The 19,425-nt window shown below is 63.0% G+C and overlaps 1 protein-coding gene across 2 annotated transcripts in view; it reads right to left on the reverse strand.

The window, feature by feature from the left end:
- Kcnq1 (potassium voltage-gated channel subfamily Q member 1) overlaps window positions 1–19,425 on the reverse strand; it is a 277,059-nt gene that overhangs the window by 200,683 nt on the left and 56,951 nt on the right. For both annotated transcript variants that reach the window (XM_070009681.1, XM_070009682.1), the window contains exons 3-6: window positions 11,816–11,942; window positions 10,751–10,829; window positions 10,162–10,258; window positions 9,416–9,556 (exon numbers count right to left, since the gene is read on the reverse strand). In XM_070009681.1, coding sequence (XP_069865782.1) covers window positions 9,416–9,556; window positions 10,162–10,258; window positions 10,751–10,829; window positions 11,816–11,942 — 444 coding nt within the window. The remainder of the gene's footprint in view (window positions 1–9,415; window positions 9,557–10,161; window positions 10,259–10,750; window positions 10,830–11,815; window positions 11,943–19,425) is intronic.

The raw sequence follows: 19,425 nt of genomic DNA on the forward strand, positions 1-19,425 counted from the left end.
TAGGGGCCAAGTAACAACCTTCATGCCAGGCCAGGGGAGCCCGGGCCTGCCCCAGGAGGCCACTGTGGGCACCACCTCCCGGGGCGATGCCACGTAACCCACTCCAGCTGACAGCAGACCCAAAGGCAGCATGGCAACCTGCCTTAGCCCCGGAGAGCCTGGCCTTGGACAGGAAGGAAGAGGAGGAAGAAAAAGAGGAGGAGGAAGAGGAGGGGGAGGAGGAGGAGGAAGAGGAGGGGGAGGAAGAGGAGAAAGGGGCGGACAGTGGTTGGTGAGGAAAGGCCCAGTGGTCTCAGCCCAAAGGGCTGTCCATGCAGAGGGACACATAGGACACCCAGGTACATATCACAGGCAACTGCTCAGCCAGCCGGGCAGGCGGCCTGTGAGCTCCTGGCAGCAGGAAGGCACTGTGGCACGCATGGACGGAGTGGCAGGAACAGGCACACCAGAGGCTCCGCTCCGCCCTGAGCACCCGCAAGGCCCCACCGGGCTGCGCCGGAGCCGCGCCTCCCACGGCCCATTGTCCTTAACAGATGCGCCGCCCATCCCGTCCCCGTCCCCACCGTAACAAACACGCACCTCCCCCACACAAAGGGGAAGTGGGCTCCTGCCGGGCCTTTGAAAGGGACCCGGGGCTGTCTACAGTGTACGTGCACACGTGCGTGCATGCACGCGTACGCACACATACACTAGATACATAGGACTGTGCACATGTCACCCTCACACAAGGTCACACGTGGGGCACGGTGGCCCAGACACCTAGTATGCACACACACACAGAGGTGTGTACCTGAAGCACACTCAGGTATCTTCTACCTGAAGCCAAGCCCTGCCCAGGGCGGAGAGCCAGGCTGCCCAGGGCTGCACCCCATGAGCGCCACAGCGGCCTGGGAGGGGGGCGGGGAGGGAGGCATCAACCAACGCATCCGTCTCCTCACAAACACGTACGGGGCCCAGCAGGTGAGCACGCGCACACGCACGGCTGCCCGGCAGCCCGCTCACCACGCCGAGACCGCACACCACCAGGCTGGAGCCCTGACGGCCGAGTGGATCCCAGCACCCCAGCTCAACTGTCTTGGGACAGGCCCTCGTCCCTTTGGTGACAACATGCCCATTCATTCCTCAACATCTGAGCCCGAGCTTGCCCCTCGGCTCCTGGGCCTGCTAGCTCCCCGTGGGTCCCGGCCCTCAAAGATACAGGATGGGCGTGTTGCACGCAGGTCAGAGAGGACCGGCAGGCAGGGAGGGGGTCGGAGGGCCTCGGTACCAGGCCGCACCCTCTGCTCTCAGGGTAGCTTGGGCCGCGGCTGTACGGGCTGGGGTGCTGGTCAACATCTGCCATGTTGGGGGAGGGGTACAGTTTGGGGCCTGGTGCCCGTGGGGCCTTCCGAGACCAGGAGGGGGACACGGCAGGACCAGGCCACTGGGAGTCTGAGAAACCACATGCCACACGGCACCCCGGGCACTGGGCACGGGCCACGGCTGCGGTGAGAGCCAGAGCCGCCGCTGCCGCCCGGAAGGTGCATTCCCCTGCAGCCCCATGCCTGTTCCACGCTGTCCTGGTCCCATCGTTCCTTTTTTACATGGGAACATCCTTAAATGTCTTACTTTTATGAGCAGACAAAAACTCGCCCAGGCAAAGTCAGCGTGCAAAGGGCCTCTGAGAACAGTTTGTGGGCGAGAGGCGCTAGCCCAGGGCCTCGGGGAGCCCCACACACCGGCGTGCTCATCACAACTTCAGACCGTTTTTAAAGCCTTGTGTGCATGCCAGTACTGGGGTCTGAACCCAGGCCCTCTCATTCCTGCAGGTGCGCCACCATTTGAGCCATGCCTTCAGTGCTGGTCTTTGGCTGGCTAGTTGGAGACAAGAGTTTCACAGACTCTACTTCCCAGTCTGGGTTGCAACTTGGATCTTCAGCCACCAGTACCTTGCCAGATTATTCTAAATTAAACACATTTCATTGAAATTTTGGTAAAATAGTTGACTCACTTAACAAGTCCAAATTAGCCAGGTGCTGGTGGCTCACACCTGTAATCCTAGCTACTCAGGAGGTTGAGATCTAAAGATGGAGATCCAAAGCCAGCCTGAAAAAAGGAAAGCCCATGAAACTCTATCTCCAATTAACCAGGAAAAAGCCAGAAGTGGAGCTGTGCCTCAAGTGGTAGAGTCTGGCCTTGGACAAAAAAACCAAGGGTCAGTGCTCAGGCCCCGACTTCCAGCTCTAATGATGGCACACTTTTTTTTTTTTAAAAGCCTGGATTATTATTTTTGCCAGTCCTGGAGCATGAACTCAGGACCTGGGCACCGTCCCCGAACTTCTTTTGCTCAAGGCTAGCACTCTACCACTTGAAACACAGCACCACTTCTAGCTTTCTCTGCGTATGTGGTGCTGAGGAATGAAACCCAGGGCTTCATGCATGCAAGGCCAGCGCTCTACCACTGAGCCACCTTCCCAGCCCCAAGCCTAGATTATTGCAAAGGGAAAAAAGTGACCTTGGTGAGGGAGAAAGTTGGGTATGGAGCAGGGGCAGGTGGCAGGAGTCACAGCCACAGGCACAGTCCCAACCGATGTCCGCCCCGTCCAGCCTCATTCGCGGGTCTCGGCTGCCTCCCCCGTGGCTGGGAGGAAGGACAGAAGGCGCTGGCCTTAACCTCCGGGCCTCCTCCTTCCCCCAGGCCACCACAGACCCCCTCCCCTTGTCCCAAGGGATGGCCCATCCCCAAGACCTGTTTGTTTTTCCTGAAGCAGCGGATGCAAGCCCCGGGAACAGCGGGTTTATAGTCCTGTGCCTGGAACTCATCCCCGACAGCCCGCCAAGACCCTGGCAGCTCCAAGAGGTCCTAGTTTCCCAGGCTGAGGCCGAGACAGAGGGCCCCTCCCCCTCAAGCCCACCGACGCGACACTCCTGCACCTCCTGAGCAGCCTCTGCCTCTGCCCTCCCTCCCATGGGGGGGGCGCGGGGGGACCACAGAGAAATCCACGGCCCCCACCTTCTGTTCTGAGAAATCAGGACTGCTATGATTTGACCCTTCCTTTAAAAAAAAAATCCTATGGAAGCAGTCTTTACTTAAATAAGACACGTGAAGACCCAGTGACAAAGTTGTCAAGTGTGACCATTAAGACTTCCCTGAAGTTTAAGGGTGACTTACAAACGGACCCCTGCCGGCTGTCTCATCCAAGACTTCTCCCTCTGTGTTTCCCACCTTTCCTCCAGGATCACTCACAGGCCTTGGGTCTTGGGAGCACTCTCCCAGCCCAGCACGTTTGGAGCAAGAATCTTACAGACAAACGATGGGAGCTGAGGGGCGGCGTCTGCGCGGGCAGCGGGGTCAGGACCTGACGTTCCTCGTTTGATTCCCAACTTGAGCAAGTAAACTTGGGGAGATTAAATGGCTTCTCATCCACAGAAGTCCTGCTGACCCAGTTATCCCTGTGCTCCTTGAGCCTTTTGATGGTTAGCTTTCCTTCCCGACGCCGCGCCCCCAGCGCTGGCCTCTGAGGGGAGGCCCAGGCCGGCCGGGAGCCCGACCCCTGCCCTCTGGCGCCCCAGGCTTTCCGAGCAGAGCCTGAGAGTCAGCCCATACCATAGTCATTTCACAGACGGGCCCAGTGAGGTTAGTAACCTGCCCGGGGCCACCCCGTGGACACGTGGACACACAGACACGGTGCCGTGCTGCCTGGCTGGCGTTGCGGCCCGACCCCGCCACCCCTCTCCACTCCTCTCCCTGCGTTTGCTTCCCCAAGTGGATGAGAAGCTGGAAACCTCTGTTCTCCTCCTCACTGGCACGACTGTCCCCTGTCCCCAAGAGGAGATCAGTCCCGTATGTCATCCTGGGCCGAGGGGGTCGCGCAGTACATCTCCCAAGTGTTGGCCAGTGGGCAGTGAGAACAAGAAGATGGATGTGCTTTGTGGACTCCTATTAACCCTACAACGTCCCTCTGGAAAGTTCCCTCTGGGGGAAGAGCTCTCTGGCAAGGGTCTTGCAGAGCTAGGCGTTCTGTAGGAGGGAGGATCCCAGGCCGGTGGCAGCTGCGTGCTGCCAGCCCCGGCCCCCCGCCTCTGTGTCTCCTTGCCATCTCTTCCCTGGACAGTCCGCCCTGGGTCCCTGTGCCAGCCTTGCTTGGCCAGAATGCCCCTGAGCCTAGGAGGCGGAACTCTCCGGCCTGCAGGTGACGGCGGAGGGCTGGCAGGCTGTGTTTTAAGAGGGGCTGAGGCGCTGGGGCGGGGTTCCGGCCTTTTCATTCTGCGATCTAAATTTAGCCGCCCGCTCTGGGGTAGACAGAGCCCAGGGCGGCTGTTTTCAGAGACCCCCGGGCCCTAGACAGAGGAGCCCGTGTTTGCAAAACCTGCCTCCCGCCTCTCCCACCGAACACAAACAAGGGCAAAGAGGAAACAAAATCTGAGTGTCTCCCGGCCACACTCGGTGCCACGCTTGAGACGGGGCCTGCGTCCCGGGGACCTCCGCGGGAGGGGCGGGGGGCACAGCACCCCCACTTCCGCCCAATGCCGGAAAACCTGGCCCCAGCCGGGCACAGGACCTTCCTGCGAGGTGTGCCCAGGACCCCACTTGTCCCCCCAAAGCCTGTTTCCGGCCATCCAGGCGGGGTGTGATCTTAACTGGAACTGGGGTCTTCATGGTCGTGGTGAGGGCTCGGGGGGGGGGGGTCCTGGGAGTAGTGGGGGGGGGAGAAGAGGACAGAGCCACAGAGCAGCATGGTCGCCCGCTGGACATGACAAGCAGGCCCCAGCGGCAGCTCCCCCCGACCTCGGGCCTCCGCCTTCCAGAACAGATGGAAACATCTGTGGTGGGCGCCACCGGCCACGGGGCTTCGCGTGGCCGCCCTCGGGACACAGAGGCACTGCTGTCCTTCCTGTCCCTGCCTCACCCCCCGGACGGCTGCCGGGCGTCCCACGGGAGCGCTGCGGGCGTCCAGGGGCCTGCCCGGGGGGGAGGGGCACCCCGCTGCCGCAGGCTCCCGGGGACCCCTGCGCGGCCTGCAGACACCCCCCCGCATCCCCCACCTGCTGGGCGCCCCAGGCCACGCAGCCACACATGAAGCAGCCCCCCGGCCCACCCACACCCCGCCCGCCTCTGCCCCGGGCCCGGGGGCAGGCCGCGGAGCCCTGGAGCCCACCCCGGGTGTCTCCAGGTTTGTGTGCCCAAGAAATGCCAGGAACACGGCCCAGAACTCAAGCCGGCCCCTCCCGCTGCTGCGGCGTGGCTGCACACGACGGTGAGGGGACCCTCCCCCAGCTGGAACCCCAGGGCCCCGGGCCTGACAGGAACAATAGCCGACCGGGGCGCGGAGCTGGGACCCACGGCAGCTGCCGGCGCGGGACGGGGCGCTGGTGCCAAGCTGGGCACAAAGGGGCCGTGTTCCTGGCCGGCGGGCGGATGTTTGCACAGGTGTGGGAGTAGGAGCGCGCTCGGCCGCGGACGGGGGCCCCAGGGCCTGGGGATGGGGTGAGCCGAGACCGGGGAACAGCTCCAGCGGGCAGCAGGGAAGGCAGGCAGGGCCGTGCCAGAGCTGGGCGCTGCTTATCGGCCTGCTACACGCTGCCGTCCACACGGTCCTGCGCTGCCCAACCCAGCCAGGCACTGTGGCTCAGCCACCTATCCTGCCACAGGGCCCAGTGCCCGGCGCCAACACGGGCCTGACCCCCACACGGGCCTGACCTCCACACAGACGACCTCCACACAGCCCTGACCTCCACACACCCCCTGACCCCCACACGGGCCTGACCTCCACACAGACCTGACCTCCACACAGACCTGACCTCCACACAGCCCTGACCTCCACACACCCCCTGACCCCCACACGGGCCTGACCCCCACACGGGCCTGACCTCCACACAGACGACCTCCACACAGCCCTGACCTCCACACACCCCCTGACCTCTACACAGACCTGACCCCCACATGGGCCTGACCTCCACACAGACGACCTCCACACAGCCCTGACCTCCACACACCCCCTGACCTCTACACGGCCCTGACCTCCACACAGACCTGACCTCCACACACCCCCTGACCTCTACACACACCCTGACCTCCACACACACCCTGACCTCCACACGGCCCTGACCTCCACACGGCCCTGACCTCCACACGGGCCTGACCTCCACACGGGCCTGACCTCCACACAGACCTGACCTCCACACACACCCTGACCTCCACACGGCCCTGACCCCCACACAGACCTGACCTCCACACGGGCCTGACCTCCACACAGACCCTGACCTCCACACAGACCTGACCTCCACACGGGCCTGACCTCCACACAGACCTGACCTCCACACAGACCTGACCTCCACACAGACCTGACCTCCACACAGACGACCTCCACACACCCCCTGACCTCTACACGGCCCTGACCTCCACACAGACCTGACCTCCACACAGACCTGACCTCCACACAGACGACCTCCACACACTCCCTGACCTCTACACGGCCCTGACCTCCACACAGACCTGACCTCCACACAGACCTGACCTCCACACAGACCTGACCCCCACACGAGCCTGACCTCCACACACCCCCTGACCTCCACACAGACCTGACCTCCACACAGACGACCTCCACACAGACCTGACCTCCACACACACCCTGACCTCCACATGGCCCTGACCTCCACACAGACCTGACCCCCACACGGCCCTAACCACACACCCCCTGACCTCCACACAGACCCTGACCTCCACACAGACCCTGACCTCCACACAGACCCTGACCTCCACACAGACCCTGACCTTCACACAGACCTGACCTCCACACACCCCCTGACCTTCACACAGACCTGACCCCCACACAGACCCTGACCTCCACACACACCCTGACGTCCACACACACCCTGATCTCCACACACCCCCTGACCTCCACACGGACCTGACCTCCACACAGACCCTGACCTCCATATAGCCCCTGACCTCCACACACACCCTGACCTCCACACACCCCCTGACCTCCATACAGCCCCTGACCTCCACACAGACCTGACCTCCACACACCCCCTGAACTCCATACAGCCCCTGACCTCCACACAGCCCCTGACCTCCACACAGACCTGACCTCCACATACATCCTGACTTCCACACAGACCTGATCTTTACACAGACCCTGACCTCCACACACCCTCTGACCTCCATATAGACCCTGACCTCCACACAGACCTGATCTCCACACACCCCCTGACCTCCACACAGACCCTGACCTCCACACAGACCTGACCTCCACACACCCCCTGACCTCCACACAGACCTGACCTCCACACACCCCTTACCTCCACACAGACCTGACCTCCCCACACACCCTGACCTCCACACACACCCTGATCTACACACACACCCTGATCTCCACACAGACCTGACCTCCACACAGACGACCTCCACACAGACCTGATCTCCACATGGTCCTGATCTCTGCATGGCCCTGACCTCCACACAGACCCTGACCTCCACACACCCCCTGACCTCCACACACACCTGATCTCTGCATGGCCCTGACCTCCACACAGACCTGACCTCTGCATGGCCCTGACCTCCACACAGACCCTGACCTCCATACACCCCTGACCTCCACACAGACCTGACCTCTGCATGGCCCTGACCTCCACACAGACCCCCACGCGGACCTGACCTCCCGGGCCTCCAGACAGTCCATGTGCTCCACCAGGCTCTTCCCCCACCCTGGGTCCATTCCTGGCCCTACATTATGCCCCTGACAGGGTCTTTTGAGGGCTCTGTCCTCTTTTTTCTTTTTTGTCAGTCCCGGAGCCCAACTCTGGGCCTGGGCGCTGTCCCTCAGCTCTTCAGCGCAAGGCTAGCGCTCTACCACTTGAGCCACAGCGCCACTTCTGGCTTTTTCTGCTTATGTGGTGCTGAGGGATCGAACCCAGGGCCTCATGCATGCAAGGCAAGCGCTCTACCACTGAGCCAACTTCCCAGCCCGTCCTCTGTTTTACACCGGTTCAGGCCTGGCATACTTGGCCCTTCTGGGACACCAGGCCCCAGGAAGACAAGCAGAGGCTGAGTCTAGGGCCTGCCCCAACATGGATGTTTATCGGCCCATCCTTGCTTTCCTTGAGCCTGTGTACATGTTGGAAGCTTCCAGAAAATACAGTGGTGGCCAGGGTCTGCCAGTTATCACAGGAGCACAAGGCTATGAAATCGGGATGGCGGGAAGCGGCGTTAGAAGAGCCACCCCTGCCCCGCAGACGGCCCCTCTGCAGCGGGTCTGCCTTCCCACCGGCCAAGGCGGCCCAGCGGGGACGGAGCCTCCTCACCATGCCACTGGCCGCGGCTGTGATGGCACCTCCGGGCCCCGGTGGCCTCTGGACAGCCTGATCGCCGGAGCCCGGAGCCCTGCACGGCGGCCAGCTCTGGGGCTGCCGGCGGCTCCCGGGTCAGCGGGAGGGGGCCGTCCTAGCTCCCTACGACACCCTGGCCCACACCTTTGTGCCGTGCCGAGGGGGTGGCCAGGGATCCTCAGTCACTGCTCCTGAGAACGCCTCCCTCCCCCACGCGAGGCCTGACGCCTGGGTTCCCCCAGACCCGACAGGCGGCAGGACAAACCACTGCAGGACACGGCGCTCACACTCAAGGCCATGGACGCTCAACTCCCAGGGAGCCCCGGCGCATGCCTGTCACCACAGCCGCACAGCCTGCCCCCGCCACTCCTTTGTGGGAGCCCAGCAGCGAGAGAGCCTGCCGGCCCCAACCACAGAAGCCAGAGCTCCGCGCACGTCACAGGCCCTCACGGTATCTCACGGTTTAACTCTTTGGGCGCGAGGACTCACGGGATCCCGGAGACTGTCACGGAGACTCAAAGACCCCGGGGGCCCCCAGCCTGCCGCCAGCATCCCTCCAGCAGGGAGACCATCACGTAGTCTGGCGAGCTCAGATACGGCACACACCTACGTCACCCTGGCAGACTTCCCTTCCAGGATATAAGTTCCAGGATAGCAGGGTTCAAACTTCAAGACAGGGCCCGGGCACGCTCAGCCTGGGGCATCGTGCCTTGCACTGTCGACTTAAAAAGCATAAATTGGTGGACAAAAAGCTGATTTTGTTGTTGTTGTTGTTTTGGTTGTGGGGCTTGAACTCAGGGCCTGGGCGCTGTCCCTGAGCTTTTTTGCTCAAGGCTAGCAGAGCTCTATCACTTTGATTCACAGCTCCACTTCCGGTTTTCTAGGGGTTCACTGGAGATAGGCGTCTCATGGACTTTCCTGCCTGGGCTGGCTTCTAACCACAATCCTCAGATCTCAGCCGCCTGAGATCACAGCTAGGATCACAGGCGGGAGCCACCAGCCCAGCTGGACAAAGAGGCCTAACATGCCAGTGTCTGCCCCCCCCCCCCAGCCACACAGCCCATCCCCTCACCTCCAGGCCGCCCTGCCCAGGGCCCTGACTCACCACCCCCCACCACAGCGCGTCCGCGTAGCTGCCGAACTCCACCCGGCCCGACTCGTTCACGGCGTCCTTCTCAGCCAGGTACACGAAGTAGGAGGAGAAGATGAGGCCCAGGAAGCCGATGTACAAGGTGGTGATCAGCTCCTAGGCCGGCAGAGGGGACCGCGTCAGCCCACGCCACACACGGGCCTCCGGCCCACAGTCACCGCAGCCAGGGAGCTGCCTTGGTGGTAAGCTCCAGCCTTTTCCAGATCATTCCATGTCAACTCCAGCCTGTTTCCCACGTGGAGACAGACTCCAGATAACCTACTTTGCACAACTCCCCCCCAGCGGCAGGTTTTGGGGTCTTCTCTCAGTGGGGCAGTTCCCGGCTCTCCCCTTGGACCAGCGCCCCTCTCCCCCCTCCCCTGCCCCCCCACCCTTCCCCTGCCAGGCTTGGCCAGGTCCCTTGCATGGCCTCTGGGAGCTAAGGGAAAGGTCTGTGGCTCTTGTCCTCACTCTGGTCCTCCCCTGGCCTGCCTTCAGACTTCTCAGCCTTCTCTGTGTTTCGGGAGCCCCTCTGGTCTGGAGTCCCTGCCCCCCACCCCCCCGCCCCAGCCAGGCTGGCACCATGGGTGGAAACTGGAGCTATCTCTGTCCGTCTCGCGGGGAGGGCCTGGACTCAGTGCCTGGCACACACGTGGCCCTGCCATTCACCTGGGCCCTCACAGCGGCGCTGGGGGCCCCGCGCTCCCGCCTCAGGCACCCACCTGGCGGTGGATGAAGACCACGGAGCCCAGCAGCCTCCAGGTGCCCCCCTGGCGGTCCACGTGCAGCATCCGCAGGATCTGCAGGAAGCGAATGCCCCTGGGGGGACACGGGGTAGGGTGAGGCCACAGGCCGCGGCACCCCCTCTGGCGAACCAGCCGTGCCCGGCCTCCGTCTCCTGGAGAGATTTGCGAATCTCCCTCTGCTCCCGGCCCCGGCCCCCACGGCAGCCCCTCTCCGCTGGCTCCACGGGTCATTCCAAAGGCACCAGGCCGAGAGCCGCTGCCCCGTCTTCAGCCCCTCCCTCTCCTCCTGGGGGAGGCCGAACACCTCCAGCTTTCAGGTGAGCAGACCGGACTCAAATGGTAGGGTTGCCACAGAGTGTAGGAAGGAATGGAGCTCTGGGCAGAACTTGAACCCAGGGCAGCCGGATGCATACAGGGCCCAGCACCAGGCCCACGGGCTGCTTCCCTGGCTCGGCTCTGCCTGTCACACCCACAGAGAGCCCGACAAAGCCAGGCAGACGGTGGGGCAGACCCCCCACCGCTGGCAGCAGGAGGGTGCCCTGGGAGCCTCAAAGCCCGGACGTACCTGATGGCCGACGTGGCAAACACCTGCCCTTTGGAGCCCACACACAGGACGACCATGGAGGCCACGACCACGATGAGGTCTGGGAGGAAACAGCCCAGGTCAGGACCTCCAGCCCCCAGGCACCAAGAGCCGCCACCACGCCGGGCGGTGCCGGGAGCGCGGGAGGCTGGGAGGTGCCCGGCCGCCACTGGCTCCAAGGCCGGGGGCCGGGGGTTCAGCCCCACGGCGGGCAGACGCAGTAGTCAAGGCTCCCTCGGTACCTGGTAGTCTGATGGTGCTTTGTTTGGGGGTCCCTCAGTACCTGGGGTCGTCTGATGGTGCTTGTGTTGGGGGGTCCCTCGGTACCTGGAGTAGTCTGATGGTGCTTGTGTTTGGGGGTCCCTCGGTACCTGGGGTAGTCTGATGGTGCTTTGTTTGGGGGTCCCTCAGTACCTGGGGTCGTCTGATGGTGCTTGTGTTGGGGGGTCCCTCGGTACCTGGAGTAGTCTGATGGTGCTTGTGTTTGGGGGTCCCTCGGTACCTGGGGTAGTCTGATGGTGCTTGTGTTTGGGGGTCCCTCGGTACCTGGGGTAGTCTGATGGTGCTTGTGTTTGGGAGTCCCTCGGTACCTGGGCTAGTCTGATGGTGCTTGTGTTTGGGGGTCCCTCGGTACCTGGGGTAGTCTGATGGTGCTTGTGTTTGGGGGTCCCTCGGTACCTGGGGTAGTCTGATGGTGCTTGTGTTTGGGGGTCCCTCGGTACCTGGGGTAGTCTGATGGTGCTTGTGTTTGGGAGTCCCTCGGTACCTGGGGTAGTCTGATGGTGCTTGTGTTTGGGGGTCCCTCGATACCTGGGGTAGTCTGATGGTGCTTTGTTTGGGGGTCTCTCGGTACCTGGGGTAGTCTGATGGTGCTTGTGTTTGGGGGTCTCTCGGTACCTGGGGTAGTCTGATGGTGCTTGTGTTTGGGGGTCCCTTGATACCTGGGGTAGTCTGATGGTGCTTGTGTTTGGGGGTCTCTCGGTACCTGGGGTAGTCTGATGGTGCTTGTGTTTGGGGGAACTCCCTGGCCCGTAGCGGATGACTCACCGATGATGGAAATGGGCTTCCGGGCAAAGCGCAGCCGGCCCCAGATGCCCACATACTTGCTGCGGCAGCCTGCAGACCAGAGGCGGACCACATACTCCGTTCCAAAGAACACCACCAGGACGATTTCCTGAGGAAGAGGGCAGCAGGCTTACTCCACAGGCCCGGGACCTGGGCAGCTCCCCAGGGTGGCCTGGGGGACAGGTGGCACCCAGTGGCACCTAGAAGTTGGACAGACCAGTGACGTGAGCCAGGCCCTGGTACAGGACATCTAGTGGACAGCTGCTCTGCAAACCTGGGGCCCGTAGGGTTGGTGGGGGGCCTCCGGACTGGGCGGGGCCGCCATGCCAGGGGCCAAGACCTGTGTTCTCAAGCTTTAGGGAAGCCCTGGAGCTCATGCCCTGCCACCATGTGGCTTTCCACTGAGCCTGTGTGCAAGAGGCCACGGGCTGGGGCATGGACAGCAGGAGAACAACGCTGAGGGGCAGACACAGTGCCAGCCAGACCGTCCCGCCGACCACGCTGAGGGGCAGACGCAGTGCCAGCCAGACCATCCCGCTGGAGACTGACCCGCCGGAAACTGTCCCCCGGGGAGTGCTTGCATGCACAGTGAGCTCCAGCACAGACCATCCTATACAGGCTCCCAAGCCAGGGCCCCAGATTAGCATTTGGGTTACAATGGATAAACACATGCACTGAAAGATGAGAGGATGGATGGGTGGATACATGAGTGGTGGAATGATGGTAGATGGACAGATGGACCGAGGGAGAGATGAATGGATTGATAGACAAGTGGATGGATGGATAGGTGGATGGGAGGGTGATAGGTGGGTGCGTAGGTGGGTGGTTGGATGAGTGGATGGTGATGGGAGGATGGATGGAGGATGGATGGATGGATGGGAGGGAGGATGGATGGATGGATGGATGGGTGGGTGGATGGATGGATGGATGGGTGAGTGGATGGATGGATGGGTGGGTGGATGGATAGATGGATGGATGGGAGGGTGGATGGATGGGAGGGTGGGAGGATGAATGGATGGATGGGAGGATGGGTGGGTGAATGGATGAGTGGATGGATATGGATGGATGGATGGGAGGATGGATGGATGAATGGATGGATGGATGGGTGGGTGGGTGGATGATGGATGGATGATGGATAGTTGGGTGGGTGGATGGATGAGTGAATGATGGATGGATGGGAGGAAGGGAGGATGATGGATGGATGGGTAGATGATGGATAGGTGGGTGGATGGATGGATGAGTGGATGATGGGTAGGTGGGAGGATGAATGGGTGGATGAATGGATGGATGATGGGTGGAAAGAAGGCTGGATGGACAACAAGAGTGAACAAATGAAGGTGAATAGTGTAACTTGGCTAAGTTCAAAAGAAAAGTAGAACTGTTGACTCTTGAGAAAGCCAGAGCATTCCTGCAGCGACTCAGCCCGACTCTGCTCTGATCGTCTTGAGTCCTGCCCGGCCTGTCGCAGGCGGTGCTCGCGGTGCCAGGGGAAGCCACAGAAGCCTCGGGAACATGGAACCGGCAGGAGCAGTCCTCTGAGGCCTGGCGGTGGTGAGAGAAGAGGGGGCCGTGGGCCTCACCCCCCAGTGGGCCTCCTAAAAGGGAGGCCGGAGGATCTGTCCACTCACAGAGCATCCTCAGGGCCAGACGGCAGCCGGCCTGCCGGGGGAGGCTGTGGCCTGCAGAGGGGCCTGGCCTCGCCACCTCCGGCCTGTGGCCAGCCATGGCTCCACCCCAGCTCCATTCACAAGGCCATCATTACAGGGTGAACTGTCCCCTCCGGCCTGCTCTGTGCTGGGCAGCTTGCGGCTGGTCTTGCGGTGTACTAGGCAGGCGGTTCCTGGGCTACCTCACTCTGAGGAAGTCCCACACATTGTCCTCCGGTCCACACAGCCCAGCAAGGGAAGGAGAATGAGGCTCAGGGCTGACTCCCACCCCTGGCCTCAGCTGTGAAGGGTGGATGGCTGTCTCCCCAGTCCTGGTGGGGATTCAATGCCACATGTGTAGTTGGCATGACATGCAGCCCGCGGCGACCCGGAGACCCGGCCAGCAGGGGACCCACGAGGCCAGCCTGGGATGAGGAGGCTGGCTGGGCCTGCACAGAAAGCCACGAAGCCACAGAGCCTTCTGCTTCTCGGGCTCCCTTCCAGTTGGCCCGTGCCTGCCTCCCCGGGGAAGCCGGCCCTGGGGGGGACTTCTGCTCAGACGGGTGACACCGCTGGCCCTTCCCAGAGGGTTCCCTGCCAGGCCGTCTACCACGACAGGGTGGCCGGACAAGGCCATCACGGGGCCCAAATGGTGCTCATTAGGATAAAATAACATTTACAGCGCCCAGCCCAGGTCAGCGCGAGCGCAGAGCATGAGGCCTGGGGAAGCTAGCACTTCTGCTCGCGTTGCGTTTGCATGTGGAGTCCTGAGGGAAGAGGCTGTGTGGCTGGGCCCACCTCTGTCCTTAGGTCCTGGGTGCAGGGCTGTGGCTGGGGATGGCTGTGCCCTACCCTTTTTCCAGGCTCCCAGAATGGTGCCCACCCTGGTTGGCACTCCACAGGGAGGGAGGGAGGGAGGGAGGGAGGGAGGGAAGGAGGGAGATCTATGTACACCTCAAGCTGGCCCAAGACCACGTGGGTCCCTCTCACTTTCCTCAGAAGGTGAGTAGCCCCTCAAAGGCGACAGGTCCAGCTCAGCTCTGGGTGCAGGGCTTTCTTTATTTTCAAATGCTTCTAAACAACTATTTTGGGGGGGGGCGGGATTCGGGGCTCCGTGTTTGCCCGGCAGGCTTTCTACCACCGTGGCCCATCCCGGCCTTCTGCTCGTGCTGTTTCTGAGAACTTTACCACGATCCTCACGCAGCTGTTGCACAAGCAGCTGGGGCTCCGGGGCCCATGTGTCACCACACTTGACTTATTGTTGAACCGTCTGCAGCCCCCGGCCCTGAGCCTTCTGACGCTTGCAGAGAACCTGGTTAGAGACGGGCCGTCGAGGACGGCAGACCCCCGCTCCGGAGCGGGGAAGGCGGTGAGGAGAGTCGAGAACAGCACCAGCCCCCAAACTCTGGCCTCGGGACACAGTTCAAGGCGGCCGCAGGAGATTGGGCCCTGTTATTACCAAGAAAGACCTGGCCCGGCACCACCAGGCCGGGCAGAGCCGAGTTAATCAGTGTGGCGTTACAGCAGGGCAGGAAGGGGCCTTGTCCCGGGAGGAGACAGCTGGACACAGTGTTTGTTCAGAGATAAAATTATCTCCCCCAGGATCAGCTTCACACACATGCCCGGGCGGCCCACACTGCGGGGCAGGGGTGAGCGGGACCCCGGGGGCTGCAGCTGAGCAACGCGGGACCTGAGGGGCAGCTGATCCTCTAAGATACACACGGCCACCCTGACTCCAAGGCCGCCGCCTCCCGACGCCGGGTCTGCGCCAGACGCCCCTTAGTCTGTGCGGTGGTCTCTGCCAGGGCAGGGGCAGGCCCCGGCTCTGCAGAGAGCCCACTCGATGTCACTTCCCACCATGGGGCCTCAGCCCAGTCCACCAGAGAGCCTGCCCATTCCTCCCCCAGCCTCTTGGAGCTCGGGGTGAGGGGTGCTATTCCTGCCCCCCAGCCCTGCTCACCCATGGGAACCTGCAGAACCAAGCCTGCTCCCTTCCCGCTACCACCACTCGTCCAGGCCCGCCACCCCCCCCCCGCCCCAGTGGAGCCTTCCCCAGGCCCCTGGGGGCCCCGCGTGCAGCAGCAAAGCCCGCCAGGCCAGGTCAGGGGCGCCGGGGCCCAGCTCTGCCCTGCAGATAGGAGACAGCGCCGTCAGGCCTTGGGCTCAGGAGCCCAGGGTCTCCGGGGGTCCAGCCAGTGCAGGGGACAGAGCGGGCAAGGCCGCTACCCAGCTGTGGACGCTCTGGGATAGAGGCTTCTCCTGCAGCCTGAGATGCGAGGACAGCCCACGCGTCACCGCCAGGCAGGGGCGGGGGGGGGGGGGCGGCAGCCTGGGGACCAGGATGATCTGGCACTAAGGTTGCAGCAGTCAGGGCCGAGAACCCAGGGCCCAGGGCCTCCCAGGCAGGTTGAAGCTCAGGAGGGGGACATTGTGGGGACAGGACATTGTGGGGGGAAATCCAGAGGCAGGAGGTGAAGTCACCCAGAGATTCAGGAAACCTTCATGTGGTCCCGCTAGACAGGGCGCAGGGTAGGAAGGCCAGCCCGGGCCTTGTGTCGGCTACCGTACAAGCAGATGAGCGGGAGCACGGGGGCGGGGGGAGCACGGGGGCGGGGGAGCACGGGGGCGGGGGGAGCATGGGGGCGGGGGGAGCACGGGGGCGGGGGGAGCACGGGGGCGGGGGAGCACGGGGGCAGGGGGAGCAGCACAGGGGGCAGGGGAGCACGGGGGCGGGGGGAGCACGGGGGCGGGGGGAGCATGGGGGCGGGGGAGCAGCACAGGGCGGGGGAGCACGGGGGTGGGGGGAGCACAGGGGTGGGGGGGAGCACGGGGGCAGGGGGGAGCAGCACAGGGCCGGGGAGCACGGGGGCGGGGGGAGCAGCACAGGGGGCAGGGGAGCACGGGGGCGGGGGGAGCAGCACAGGGGGCAGGGGAGCACGGGGGCGGGGGGAGCAGCACAGGGGGCAGGGGAGCACGGGGGCGGGGGGAGCACGGGGGCGGGGGGAGCACGGGGGCGGGGGGAGCACGGGGGCGGGGGGAGCACGGGGGCGGGGGGAGCAGCACAGGGCAGGGGAGCACGGGGGCAGGGGGAGCAGCACAGGGGGCAGGGGAGCACGGGGGCAGGGGGAGCAGCACAGGGCAGGGGAGCACGGGGGCGGGGGGAGCACAGGGGTGGGGGGGAGCACGGGGGCGGGGGGAGCACAGGGGTGGGGGGGAGCAGCAGGCCACAGGTTCAGACAGAGTGGGGCACACGGCCTGTCTCTCCACACCGTGGCCAATGGCAGACTCTTCCGCCACAGTCGGAAGGCTGTGGTCTCGGGGTCACCCCCACAGCACCCCGCGACCTCCTGCCTCACCCACAGTGGGTGTTCAAGGCTGAGTCTCACGCTTTGCATGATTCACAATAATTTTTTAAAACAAAGCTCTTGACACATGGTCTAGTGTTTTCTCAGGTTATTACAGGCTCCAGCCTTCAATCTTAGCCACTCGGGAGGCTGAGATGTGAGGACGGCGGTTCAAAGCCAGCCTGGGCAGGAGAGTCTGTGAGATCCTTATCTCCAATAAACCACCACAAAGCCTGAAGTGGAGCTGTGGCTCGAGTGGCAGAGCACTAGTGAAAAAGCCAAGATTGGAGTGCAAGGCTGTGAGTTCAAGCTGCAGTACTGGTGCGCGCACGTGCACACACACGCACACACACACACACTTCAAATAGACATTTGTCTAGTGAAGACACATGCCTGACCAACGGCACGCAGGGCTGGCTGGAAAGAGAAAGAGGAGAAAAGAGAAAACCACGCGGAACCACAGATCAAAGCAACCAAAACCTGGCAGCTAGCACGTGCCTGAGGGCGGGGTGGGTGCGTGGCCGCCAGGCTCCCCGCGCACTAAACACGGATGCCGCACACTCAGTGCTGCTCTTGTTAAAAAAGCACCAACCTGGAGAAAGGCGCAATCGCAGCAGGAGCAGGCCGTCCTGCCGTGGGGTCTGAACCCACCTGAGGGGAGCAGGGGCTGCGTGGGGGGGGGGACACGAGTCAGCACGGCCATCTGTACAACAGAACACAAGGCGGGTGGGGGTGATAGGGATGAGGGTTCAGTGCAGGACAGGGACCATCTCAGCCTGAAAAAGGAGACACTCTGGAGGTGAACAGAGGCAAAGGACTCGCCTCGCCCCCAAACTGTGCACTTGGGGTCTGTATATTTAAAGTACAGCCAGAGAGGGTGGGGGGAAGGGAGGGAGGGAGGGAGGGGAAAGAGAAAGAGGAGAAAAGAAAAGAGAAAAGAGAGAAGGTAAAAGAAAAGCCAAACAAGAAAACAGGAGGAGGGAGGGAAGAAAGAAAAGGTAAGAAGAGAGAAAGGAAGCCAAGGAGAAAGAAGACAGAGGAAGAAAGGGGAGAATGGAGAAGGAGGAGGCAGGAAAGGGAGAGCAGGGGAAGGGGCGGGAAGGGGCAGGGGCAGGCAGGAGGGCGCAAGGGGTGCTCATGGGCGCCCATCTCCTGTCGGGTGATGAAAACTTCTGAAAATAGATAGGGCGGCGGTTGCACAACCTTGTGTGTGTAAGAAACGCCGCGGAGCTGTGCTGGGTTTAAGAAGGAATGTGTGTTTGGGCAGAGCAGCGTGCTCCCCGGGCCCCCCTGCCCCTGCCTGGGGAGCCCCGTGGGCCTTCGGGGCAGCAGCACCGGGCCTCTGTCGCGGGCCTCTGCCTGGGGCCCCGCGCTGCTGTTTCTCGCTGTCCTTGAGCCGTAGGCACCTCAGCCTCATTCCTCTGTGGCGTGGGGTCGGGGTGAAGCAACAGAGCCTATGTGGGCCACAGCCGGTTCTGACCAAGCCTTGCCTTTCCGTGCGTCTCGGGTCTAGCGGTGTGGACAGGAGCTGTGGGGGGACCGGGGACCCGTGCTGAGCACACCAGGGTGTCCCGAAGCCGCGTGACAAAGACACAGCCAGCCCTGCGGGGGGCCACACACCCCGGAATGTGGGGTGTCTGTGGGTGACAGAGGCACAGACCTCTGCCCAAAGAAATCCAAATCCGTCTGGCTAAGATAGAGGTGTAGCAGGACAGGTGCTTATCCGGGTCTTCCCACGCGGCGTGCACAAAGGGGCGAAGGTCAGCACGCGGGGCTGCTGTTTCTCGATCCCGGTGGGTCCCTTGCTCGTGGAGGAGGATGAAGGTCGCCGGTGTCTTATCTGCTGTTCGCTCTTTCTGGCTGGCAAACCCCCAGCCCAGGGAGGTTTCCTGACGCTCGGGGGATTGTGCAGCTGATTTACAGGCTCCAAGGCTAAGCCAGAGCCGTGGCTCGCCCACAGGAGGCACCGAGGCCCCCCGCGGGGACTCTCAGGCCCCGTGAAAGACTGTTTTTCTTTTTCTTTGCAAAATAATAAAGATGCTTATCATGGCCGCGCTGGTCTCTGAGGTGCCGTCCGCCCGAGCCTCTTTTCAAGGAAAAATTCAATTTCGAGAGGGTGGGAGGCTAAGGATGGAGGGGGAATTGGGGACCGGGCAGGAAGGGCCCGGAGCCTGGGTCCCAGAGGCCAGCGCCCAGTCCATCTCCCTGGGCCTCGGGGAGCCCAGGATCAGAGCCGTGCCACGGCCCAGCCCCACAACGGGAAACTCTGCGAGGGTCTTCCCACAGAGGGGGCTCTGCCCCGCACAGCCCCCATTGCGGGTTCAGGGCCAGCTGTTCAGACTCCACACAGGCTCCGGGGCGCCACCAAGCGAGCCGAGCCAGCCAGGGCACTCCGGGTTGGGGGCGGGGGGGTCACTGGCCGGAGACGAGGCGCAGGCATGCAGGCCGCTCAAAGCGCCCTTTGTTCCGGGGCCTGCCCGTGGCCAGCTGCCCCAGCCACCGGCCTGTGCTCAGAGCCCCCGGGCCCCAGGCCCCCCCCCCCCCCGTGACATGTGCTGGGCACAGCTGGAGGCCTCCGGCCCTCCTCCCAGCCTACCCCCCC

Source organism: Dipodomys merriami, unplaced genomic scaffold (assembly GCF_024711535.1).
Source record: "Dipodomys merriami isolate MVZ:Mamm:240054 unplaced genomic scaffold, mDipMer1.0.p SCAF_78, whole genome shotgun sequence".
NCBI lineage: Eukaryota > Metazoa > Chordata > Mammalia > Rodentia > Heteromyidae > Dipodomys > Dipodomys merriami.